General features: G+C 43.7%; 1 protein-coding gene across 4 annotated transcripts in view; it reads left to right on the forward strand.

The window, feature by feature from the left end:
- Window positions 1-12339, forward strand: part of LOC143816198 (ras GTPase-activating protein 4-like) — a 323951-nt gene that overhangs the window by 301673 nt on the left and 9939 nt on the right. For all 4 annotated transcript variants that reach the window (XM_077296292.1, XM_077296293.1, XM_077296294.1 and 1 more), the window contains exons 16-19: window positions 2287-2456; window positions 3049-3186; window positions 6750-6885; window positions 9076-9196. In XM_077296292.1, the coding sequence (XP_077152407.1) occupies window positions 2287-2456; window positions 3049-3186; window positions 6750-6885; window positions 9076-9196 (565 nt within the window). The remainder of the gene's footprint in view (window positions 1-2286; window positions 2457-3048; window positions 3187-6749; window positions 6886-9075; window positions 9197-12339) is intronic.

The following is a 12339-nucleotide window of genomic DNA, read 5'->3' on the forward strand; positions in this document are numbered from 1 at the left end:
CCAGGAAATTTTAGAGCACTTCATGCTTCTCACTTCCGACAAACTTTTTGGAGACGGAAATTTCATTCTCAGCAGGACTTGGCACCTGTCCACACTGCCAAAAGTACCAGTACCTGGTTTAAAAACAAGAGTATCACTGTGCTTGATTGGCCAGCAAACTTGCCTGACCTTAACCCCATAGCGAATCTATGGGGTATTGTCAAGAGGAAGATGAGAGACACCAGACCCAACAATGCAGACAAGCTGAAGGCTGCTATCAAAGCAACCTAGGCTTCTATAACACCTCAGCAGTGCCACAGGCTGATTGCCTCCATGCCATGTCGCATTAATGCAGCAATTAAAAAAAAAAAATTGAGTTTGATTTAATTTGGTATACATGCAGCACATAAACGCATGTTCACATTGGCCATAAAGCATACAAAACCTACAAAAAACAAAATGAGCAAAAACCCTGCTGTAATTAAATAAGTAAAAAGCAAAAGTACATTTAAATAACACAGGGTTCTTAGTAATACTGCTTTTGATAAAAAATAGCATAAAAACCATACCACCATCGACAAGGTGACCATGATCGGGACGGTCCTACGCTGTCTAATATTAAAAACCTTACCATGTGTCAGAGTTGACCTCAGTGTGTGAATAAGGGCAGACAACAAGACTGGGTCCAAGCTCAATTTTTGTGTTTTTTCTTTGTATTTTTGCATTCTGTGCAAGCCGGGGTATGGCCTCCCTCTCCTGAGCTGGAAATTACGTTTAAAGGCTTCCCCAGACTGTTCATAGGTCGGGACCCAGTCCTTTTATCTGCCCATACTCACACACTGAGGTCAACTCTGACACATGGTTAAGTTTTTAATATTAGACAGCGCAAGACTGTCCCGATCAGGTCACCTTGTCGACGGCAGTGGGATGGCTTTTATGCTATTTTTGATCAAAAACAGTATCACTAAAAACCCTGTGTTATTTAAATGCACATTTGCTTTTTACTTATTTAGTTACAGCAGGGTTTTTGCTCATTTTGTTTCTTGTAGTTATTGATGCAGCAATTGATGCAAAAGGAGCCAACCGACCAAGTATTGAGTGCATTTACTGAATATACATTTCAGTAGGCCAACATTTCGGATTTTAAAATAAGTTTTCAAGCTGATGTTATAAAGTATTCTAATTTACTGAGATAATGACTTGGGTTTTCATTGGCTGTAAGCCATAATCATCAACATTAACAGAAATAAACACTTGAAATAGATCACTCTGGAACAACTCTATATACTATGAGTTTCACTTTTTGTATTGAAGAATTGAAATAAATTAACTTTTTGATGATAATCTTATTTTGTGAGAAGCACCTGTATAATACAGCTCCCCATAGTAAATAATGCAGCCCCCCTCATAGAATATAATGCAGCTCACCCCCCATAGAATATAATGTAGCCCCCCACCCTCCCCCCATAGAGTATAATCCAGCCTCACAGTCCAGTACTCACTCACTGATAGATTTAGTACAAAAAACACAATACTCACCACTCCTCTTCATTCCCTGCGCTGCTCCAGGCTCTGCTCCGGTATCAGCAGCTGCACTGCCCGACACAACGGGTGCATGATGAAGTGACGTCATTGCGCACCCACAGTGTCAGAGCGAGGCAGAGGGGAATGATAAAGGAGGGAGCGTCATCTGACCCCCTCTCCTCCATCATTGCTTTCAACTGTATCGGCGTCTATGATGCCGATACAGTTGAATGCGGCTCGCAGGTGGGGGGGTCGGCGCTGGCGCCAGGCAGGCCCCCCTGACTCACGGGCCTCATAGCAGCCATGTGGTGTGCCACTATTAGCGGCATGCCACTGGCTGGTGCCCTTAGGGGAGCAGGGGCCCTAGGCATCTACCTAGTCTCCCTGACGCTAACCCAAGCCCTGCCTATCAAAATATGTAGTAGGTGTAATAATAATATTAGCAAATACCTCCATTTAGAAATGTAGTATAGTTCCTCTGGTTCGCTATCTCGCTTACCTCATGTGCAGGGCATTTCAGTAGCTTAGGTGTCCATGGTTATGATGACCTCTCATATAGTGATAGCTAGTTAACTGTTAGTGGTCATAACCATGGACACCTAAGCTACTCCAAGCCCTGCACATGGGGTAAGCAACATAGCAAATAAGAAGAACTATAGTATACAGTAATACAGTATTTGTAATTGTAGGTATTTGCTAATATTATTAGGATGCTTATTACATATTGGAATAGGATCTTGGAGATGGGAATACCCCTTTAACCTCATATTGTTTCTATTTTAGAGCTTGATTTGCAGAAGGCACTAAATCTTCAGAGCCTGACAGTCAAAGAAGGTCAACTGATGGTCTACAAAACTAAATGTAAAGGATACCTGCTCTCATCTACTTTCAAAAAACTCTTCCTCTCATTAACGGTTGACGCATTAAGTTTTGCAAAAACTCAATTTTCCAAGGTTAGAAAAATTTGTGGATTTTATTCTGTTTTTCTTAATCCTAAATCAATAGTCCTATGTATGATGTTTATAAAATGACCCTACAGCAAATCTAGAATTAAAATGCCCAGTGTTAAAGAATCTATGCAAATTAGCTTTAATTTTGACCTCATCTTTTGAGATGCTTGGAACCAGATTCTAAATTGACATACTTTTTCCCATATATTCGATTTTTTAAGGAAGTTCATATATTAATGGGCAGATCACCACAGGTCCAGCTCCAAAGACCCCAGCTGATTTTACCAGGGAAAGTCGCCATTGAATACCGATTTCTCTGCAGAAACTACTACAAGGCAAATGTAGTACATGTAAATGGCCGTATAGCTAATATTTGGAACAAATGCCTGCTAGGAGCTCTCCACTCTGGCTCATAGAGGGGGTCCTAAGCTGAAGTCCATGTGCTTAAATAGGGCATCAGTCAAGATGAGATTACCCATTCAAGTCATTGCTTTCACTCTTATAACTTCTTTGCAAGCCGTTCAGCAATCAGGGTAGTTTACCCTGTACTCAATGCAATGCTTAATTTATGTTATTTATTTCTGTTTGGGTGCAGAAAAGTTCATTTATACCTCTATCAAGAGTCCGAGCCCTGGAGAAAGTGGAAGAGAAAAGCTTTGGAAATTCAAATGTAATGCAAATTATTTACACAGATGAGAATGGCGGCCTGGAAGCTTTATATTTGCAGTGTAAGGTACTGATAATATTATCAATATAGAACAATAAATTTTCATTCTGCCTAACTATTAATAATTGACAATGAGAGGGCTCAATAGAAGATTTATTATTTTTAAAGGCTTTATTTTCTATTTTTTAACGCAATGAAAGTATTAACAATAGCAACCATTAGAATCAATAAGAAACATCAATGTCTAATGAAGCCAGTTCAATGTGTGACTTTAGATCAATATAAATATACTGTAGTTGCATAGAAAAAATCAACAACAACCAAAGAACCATATCAATACACTCAATACATACAACCTGGCGTAGTTTCACATCCCCCATTGTCCTCACAGGTCCAGAGAGGCACAGGGAGTGAGAGGATGTGGCGTCCGCAGTCACTGACGTGGCACCACACTCGCTCACAACCCTGGCAGGCCGAGAGGCCCCTTTTACTAGCACCAGTGAAATAGAGCGCTGCCTACCCGGTAGAACTGCCACTAGTTCCTCGATAGATATAAGCCAAGTCCGTTAACGGGATTATATCAGGCCGGAAACCAGCCCTGGTAGCATGAACAGATAAACCGACAAACGGATGTGTGGATTCGTGGATCAAGATAAAAATGCAGTTCAAGGTTAAATTATTTATTTAAATGCAATCTGTCCCCCCTGGGATGTATATGACCTATTAATATGGGAATACAGATAATAGAAATGTTACACTAGTCCTACCTGTATGCCTCATATTAATAGTCTTGATGCTGAGAAATGTTATATTCTTCTTTATTTTAATGATTTCTTCCAGGCTCCAGGGCGTGTGGTGCCTGGAAGAAATCCCTGCCTTCTGTCTTCATTGTAATACTTACCCCCTGCCATCAGTGTCAGTTATGGCCCCGGAATCCTGTGCCTGCACTCCCTCAGAAATACATACTTCATCCTCCCTTCTATGGACACTGCATTCAGGGATCTTCTTTGCAGGCGCCGGCGAGTCATTGTGACCTCCAGCGTGCGCGTCAATAATATGATCTCCCCACTTCCTCCCTGCACAGTCATTGCTTGGAACCATATGTACATGGCGATGACTATGCAGGGAGGAAGTGCGGAGAGCACCTTATCGGCGCGCACGCCGGAGGTCACTGGGGCGGAAGTTGCTGGCACCTGCACAGCAGATCCCTGTATGCAGTGCCCACAGAAGGGAGGATGAGGTATGTATTTCTTAGGGAGTGCAGAGAACAGATAATGGTTTCCGGGGTTGTAACTGACATGCATGGGAGGGGGTAGTATTATAATGAAGACAGGGGACAGGGATTTTTCCCATGCACCGCACGCCCCAGAGCCTGGAAGAAATAATGTACATAAAGACAGGCAATAACATTTCTCAGCAACAAGACCGCTAATATGAGACATACAGGTAGGACTAGTGTAACAATTCTATAACCTGTATACCCATATTAATAGGTCAGATACGTCCCGGGGGTGACAGATTCTCTTTAAAGGGAACCTGTCACCCCCCTCAGGCGTTTGTAACTAAAAGAGCCACTTGTGCAGCACTAATGCTGCATTCTGACAAGGTGGCTCTTTTAGTTATGCTCGCTGCACACGCTGAAATAAACGTTTATAAAATGCGCCCCTCATACCCTGAAATCACCAGGGAGGCGGGTCTTTTCTTCCTAAGCCAGACCCCTCCCAGCCGTCACTCCGGGCCTGTGCACGCCAGGCGCCGCCTCCTCTTGCTTCTTTATCGACCCCGGCGCCTTCCTTGTAAGTACGAAGGGCAGCGCAACTGCGCATGCCCGAAAAAAAAAAACTTACAGCGCAGGTGCCGGGAACGATAATGAAGCAAGAGGAGGCGGCGCCTGGCGTGCACAGGCCCGGAGTGACGGCTGGGAGGCGTCTGGCTTAGGAAGAAAAGACCTGCCTCCCTGGTGATTTCAGGGTATGAGGGGCGCATTTTATAAACGTTTATTTCAGCGTGTGCAGGGAGCATAACTTAAAGAACCACTTTGTCAGAATGCAGCATTAGTGCTGCACAAGGTGGCTCTTTTAGTTACAAATGCCTGAGGGGGGTGACAGGTTCCCTTTAATCAGTTTTAGGGCACACTAGACAATACGCTATATACACAATGGTTATACATATACAATGGTCAGCTATGCAAATACAGATAGTGGTAGGACAAAAGATATAAGCAGAATATATGTCAATTATCAGTAGCTGCCACATGGAACCCTTGTGGTTCCCTCTGTTCCTTGACTTCTCCTATGAAAGAACAGGGGCAGTACTTAAACCCCCTCCCCTTGCCTCTGTCAGCTAAAAAGTCCCAAAACCTAAGAGGAGTCATAATTCCTTAATAGACGAACCTAGGGAGGCAGTTTTGGTGCCATCCGATCCAGCCCGTGCCCCTGCTTCGTTTTGAAGTACTACAGACTTCATCAGGACAAGAAAGCTTTCTTGTCCTGGTGAAGAAGTCTGTAGTGCTTCAAAACGTGTTGACTATATAAAGGAAAACCGCATGTACTTTCTGTGTGGATTTGGATTTATCATATGGGATACCAGCAGCGCAGATTATCCACAGATCCTCCTTATCTGTGATCAATAATTGTTTACAGATTGATAGTCATTTAATAGCCTATTTACTCATGCAGACTGGGCTTCAGATGTGCACTGAACACATAGGACAAGACAAACAAAACCTCCTTATATTTCTTCTTAGACAATATAGGACAATTAAACAATACAGTTGATAATTCACTCTACATCCTACCTAGCCACAGAGGTTAGCACCCTATAAAAGCGCATATGGTGCCGCCGCTCACCAACAACTGTCCCTATGGAGACCTGATATGATTTATCCAATATCTCATATATACATACACAATATAATACACAGGGAGGTAGTATCTGGCGCTAACTCAAGACCATTAAGAAACCAACTAGGGTAAACCAAAAAGGTATATCACTCAAATAGGGAGATTAGATTTCCTTCTTGCAGTATGTGTCTAGTGTACTTAGCCATCCACACACTGCGCCTCGACGCGTTTCCACTCCACACTATAAACCGGGCATTTAATGGATGGATATCTACTATTTCAGTTCTCCATGGGCCTCCTAAAGAACATTTTTCCTAGAGGGGAAATGCGTCGAGGTCCGGTCGGATGGGTGAATCCACGTCTCCTCACTCCGTTTTGCGTAGTCACGAGACTTCAAGCACTGTGTGGATGATGTAGAGAGTTCATCCACTTACATACAGCCATAGGACCTGCATAAATCACTTTTTCAGAGGTATTCAGGAGCACCTATGGTGATATAAAGGGTTGTAGAAACCCCAATTACATGATTTTAAAGGTGACGGGTAGGGGCCAAAACATGCAGCATTGTTAACGCATTCTTCATTGTTCACCCCCTTGGCATTTTTTTGTGTTTTGCTACCTCACAACCTGCAGTTTCACAGTTTTTTTTTGAAGGTTTGCCTCAGTTCATGTATAGAACATGCCTACAGCTGTGAATATTTGATTTTCCTTGTATTGACATTCTGATTATCGTGTAAGATTACGTGTTCACAAAAGCATTCCTTTAACCCCTTGTTTGTATTTCAGTGTGTTAATGAGTTAAATCAGTGGCTCTCTGCACTGAGAAAGATCTGTGTTAACAACAGTGACATGCTAGGCTCCTATCATCCTGGTGTCTACAAAGGAGAGAAGTGGAGCTGCTGCCACCAGAAGGACAAAGGAGGTATTGCATCATCCATAAATAATATTGTGTTTTTAGCGCGCATAAGAGAGTTTTTACACTTAAGAGATGTTTTTAGTGTCTATATATACATCCTCATACCACCTTATATACAATTTTTATCTTGTGCTACCTCTCCTCAAACAATATAAAATAGGAAAGCTACCCCAAAACTGCTTCAAGTTGAGTAGCTGTCCATGGCAACCTATCAGAATTCACTTCTCATTTCTCAAAGGCCTTTTTGAAAATGAAACTATAAACCGGATTGGCGGTCGTGGGCACTTTTGTTTTAGTCAATTAGTGTTATCAACTAATGTAAATTAAATAAAATATGACTTACAGTATATGGGGTAATATGGTAAACACAAAAATACCAGAATATTCATGGGATGAGGGTTCATAGGGAGCCTTCTTCTGGAGATATGTATTGATCCAGACGTTTATGTGGAAATCCCGTAAATGTCTATAATATGGTTACCCTATCCAAGGTGTTCTGCAGAATTACACAACCATGACGGCTTTATTGTAAAACTATCTTGTCTGTAGTGTTGCAGCTCGGCTTCAGTCAGGTCAGTTCATCTGAACTGCAGTGCCATGTATAACCCATGGGCAGCTATGTTTCTGGGAAGAAATGTTTCTGGAAGAAATACGCCTTGTTTTTCGTATTCTGGCCAGCCCCTTCAAAGGAGTATTCCCCAAATCACAGCGTGTTCTACTATTAATGTACATATGTATTTATTCATTTGTGCCAATCTCATTTTCATAATGAACCTGGCACAATGTACTTGTAATCTGATCAGAGAACAGGATGGTATAAAGCTTGGTGTGAATGAATCATATGCAGGTTTATTGGAAATGATTCAGTATAACTTGGTATTTGTAAGCATATGAGTCCAGTAGGTGGTTCTACTCAGTGATTGACAGCTATCTCTGCACGCAGTCATACAGGGAAGACTGTCAATCATTGAATAGGGCCGACTCGCATGCTTACAAACAAAAGGGATTTAATGATTAAAATGCAAGGTTTACTGAAATTTTCCCTTAATCCGATCAGCTACTTCTGCTCTATAACATCCTGCCTGTAGATGAGATACCATTTTTAACATGACAGGTTCCCTTTAAATATGCCCTATTTTGCACATATTACCCCCCAAAATGCCTCTTTAGGCTTTATTTATTCTCCAGTACTAATTTGATCCATCTTTTTGTGGTTCCACTGCTTTTGGTCAGTCATGCGCAGTGCAGTCTCAGCTGTCTTTCAGCATAGCTCTGCTGTGTATCCTCCAGCAACATAATGAATTCTACTTTCAGAATACACTCTATTCCTCTGTACACTGTATCCTGTACACTACTCTGCCATACCGATTTTATTTTTTGCCGTACTCAATATAGCTGCATGTGAGTTTTTACATCATTGATCTATTAGTTGGTTTGTAGCAGAGATCAACAGTTCTGCCTTCTGCTATGCCTTCACAATACAGCTTGAGATGACCATTGCAGAAACACAGCGAAGCAGAGACCATGTTTCATAATTATCTTCTGCGATATGCACCAACAGAGGGGCATTTTGCAGTTTGTATCCTTGATCTGTCTGCAGTAGGTAGTTTTGCAAGATAGCAGCCATGATTTTCTAATTCAGCATAACCCCTTTGAATGGGTAATCCCATCCTAAACTTTTACAGCACATTCACATTTCTGGACCAGGACATATCTCCAGGAGTAGGCTCCCTCTGAATATAAATTAGCTTGATGACGCGCGACATATCTGTGGTGGAGGTACAGCGAGTGAACATAGCCTAGCAGAGCTGTGCTGGAAGTCAGTGCTTTTTTTTACATATTCTTCAGTCAGCTTCCAGCACAGCTCTGAGACAAACCCAGAGAGGTGGGTCACACAGGAGAGGGACAGAAGGGTCTGCCACGCTGAAGGGAAGCATTATGCTGCTGGGAAATGTTGTTTTAGCAGTATAAGAATTGGACTAGCCATTTGAGGCTGGATGAACAGAGGGGCAAATTAAGATAACAAAAAAGACAAAGGTACAATTTACAATCTTTATGCTCAATTTGGTCTCTATATTACCAAGAAGTATGCATTTACTATGCTTTGTGAAATATAATGCACTTATGGAAATAACCCTTTAATTGTGAAAGACCGGACCAGGTACTGTTCATGTAAGCTGTCTGCTTTATTTTCAGTTGCTGGCTGTGACAAAACTCGACATGAAGTCACATTACAGGAATGGAACGATCTCTTAAATCCTGATCTAGAGGCACAGCTTATTTTCAGACATTTGATTGGCGTGAGAGAGTTAATGAGGTAAATTGTCTGTTTGCCATCCATATGACAGTACGGGAATGTTTCAGTGTTATACATGGTCACAATAAGGTGAAGCTTATATCACACACTAAGAAATATTTCTGATGTAGCACAGTGGAATGTTGTTTTGTTGCACAACCATGCACACTTTAAAGGGGTTCTCTAAGACTGTAATAAAAAAAAGGCCCCCATCACATAATTCAAACAGTAGCCCGTTGTGCTCATGTGTCAAGATGGGCTGCAGTGTGAAGAATACTGCTCCTGAAACCTCTGGCAAATGATAAGTGCTTTATCATAAGCACACATGCCTCCATGAGCCGAGAAGAGGTGAAGTGTGTGACACGATTAGAAATATACCTTCACCTCAGTTGACTAGACATGGAGGAGTGAGGCTGGGTAAAAAAATCCTTAGTGCTCAGTCAGCTGAGAAAATGTATTTCTTCTGTCACACACTTCTCAGCTAATGGACTTATGTGTGCTTTCGATACAGCTCCTGTCAATTGACACAGGTCCAGGGGCTGACTGGCAAATTTTGGCCTGGGGGGCAAGCACACAGCAGTGGCCCATGAGTAGCGGCTCATCCTTAAAGGGGTTGTCAGATCTTATGCTACATGTCTACAGACACTATGTGTGAATACTCATATCGTGCGCACTGTGCGCTGTGAAGATTCTCTGGTGCCGGCAACAGGTGGTCTTGAGACTGCAAGCATGCAATATATATATTCCCAGCCACATTTCGACTAGACTGTTTTGGGCCTTGTTCAATACAGTTGCATTAGGCCATGCAAGTCTAGTCGACATGTGACCGCATGTATGCAAATCACAAACTTACAGCCACACACCCGCCAAATGACCACAGCACTGCGAGCAATGTGAGAAGCACAAGTCTGCAGTCCATAGAATGACACAGAGTGAATGCACCAATGACACACACACACGCACAGCCCCACTGTATAATGACAGACACACGCACAGCCCCACTGCATAATGACACACACACAGCCCCACTGTATAATGACACACACACAGCCCCACTGTATAATGACACACAGGCACAGCCCCACTGTATGACACACACACGCAAAGCCCAACACTGTATAATGACACACACACGCAAAGCCCAACACTGTATAATGACACACACACACGCACAGCCCAACACTGTATGACACACACAGTCCCACTGTATAATGACACACACACAGCCCCACTGTATAATGACCCACACACACACACAGCCCTACTGTATAATGACATACACACACCCACAGCCCCACTGTATAATGACACACACACGCACAGCCCCACTGCATAATGACACACACACATGCACAGTCCCACTGTATAATGACATACACACACAGCCCCACTGTATAATGGGAAGCACACGCACAGCCCCACTGTATAATGACACATACGTACAGCCCTACTGTATAACGACACACACAGCCCCACTGTATAATGACACACACACACACCACAGCCCCACTGTATAATGACATACACACCCACAGCCCCACTGTATAATGACACACACACGCACAGCCCCACTGCATAATGACACACACACGCACAGCCCCACTGTATAATGGGAGGCACACGCACAGCCCCACTGTATAATGACACATACGCACAGCCCTACTGTATAACGACACACACAGCCCCACTGTATAATGACACATACACACACACACACACACACACACACACACACACACACACACACACCCCCACTGTATAATGACAGGCACACGCACAGCCCCACTGTATGACACACACACGCACAGCCCCACTGTATAATGACACACGCACACACAGCCCCACTGTATAATGACACACGCACACACAGCCCCACTGTATAATGACACACACGTACAGCCCCACTGTATAATGACACACACGCACAGCCCCACTGTATAATGACACACACGCACAGCCCCACTGTATAATGACAGGCACACGCACAGCCCCACTGTATAATGACAGGCACACGCACAGCCCCACTGTATAATGACAGGCACACGCACAGCCCCACTGTATGACAGGCACACGCACGGCCCCACTGTATAATGACACACACACGCAGCACACGCAGCTCACACGCACGCAGCTCACACACACGCAGCTCTCACACACACACGCGGCTCACACACATGCGGCTCACACACACGCGGCTCACACACACACACGGCACACACACACACCAGTTACCTCATACACATCACACACTCTCTGTGGTGCAGGGGCGGCTGATGATGTCCATGTGCAGCTCTTCAGTTTCTCCTGCTCACAGCTCTGCACTGTCCCGGCACCTCCCCCGTCTCTCCTTCTTTGCCGGGATAGTAGATAAGAGCAGGAGAAGCCGGAGCTCCGTGCTCACACAGGCCGGTGTGCTGACCTTTCATCTTGGCTGCTGGCTCTCTCCCTCAGAGTGGCAGTGGCGCATAGGAGCTTGCTCATCACATACCCCTGCAGCCTGCATGTCAGAGCTGCTGGCGGGATGACACCATCGCACACTACAGGTGCGCTATGTATTACAGTCACTGCCAGTCCTCCAGCGGCCCTGTGCAGCTGCTTAGACACCAGCCCGGGGGGCATATGCATTTCTGCCACCTGGCCCAGCCCGCCCCTGCACAGGTCTCTGGAGCAGTGTTTCTTCAGACTGCAACCCATCTTGACACACCAGTAGGATGGGCTACGTTTGAATCATTCTTGGGGAATTCCTTTAAGTCCACGTTCACACATACAGTATTTGGTCAGTATTTTACCTCGGTATGTGTAAGCCAAAACCAGGAGTGGGTGGTAAATACAGAAGTGGTTTATACTTTCCTCCAATTGTTCCACTCCAGATTTTGGCTTATATATACTGAGGTAAAATACTGACCAAATACCGAACGTGTGAACGTGGCCTAACAATGAAAGTGATTTACCTGCATCCATTGAAGGTACCTGTTGCAGTTCTATATAGTAGAGTACAGAGATTTGTCCTGAGTGACCAGACATGGAATACTCAAAGAAAAAATAGTGGTTTCCAGCTCCAATAAAAACATTTTGTGTATTCAAAAAGTGTTAAAATGACAATTCCATGGAAGGAAAGGAGTAAAAATGTTATGGACAAGTGCAGCAATAAATGTTTTTATTGG

The sequence above is a fragment of the Ranitomeya variabilis genome, chromosome 3, assembly GCF_051348905.1.
Source record: "Ranitomeya variabilis isolate aRanVar5 chromosome 3, aRanVar5.hap1, whole genome shotgun sequence".
Taxonomy (NCBI): Eukaryota; Metazoa; Chordata; class Amphibia; order Anura; family Dendrobatidae; genus Ranitomeya; species Ranitomeya variabilis.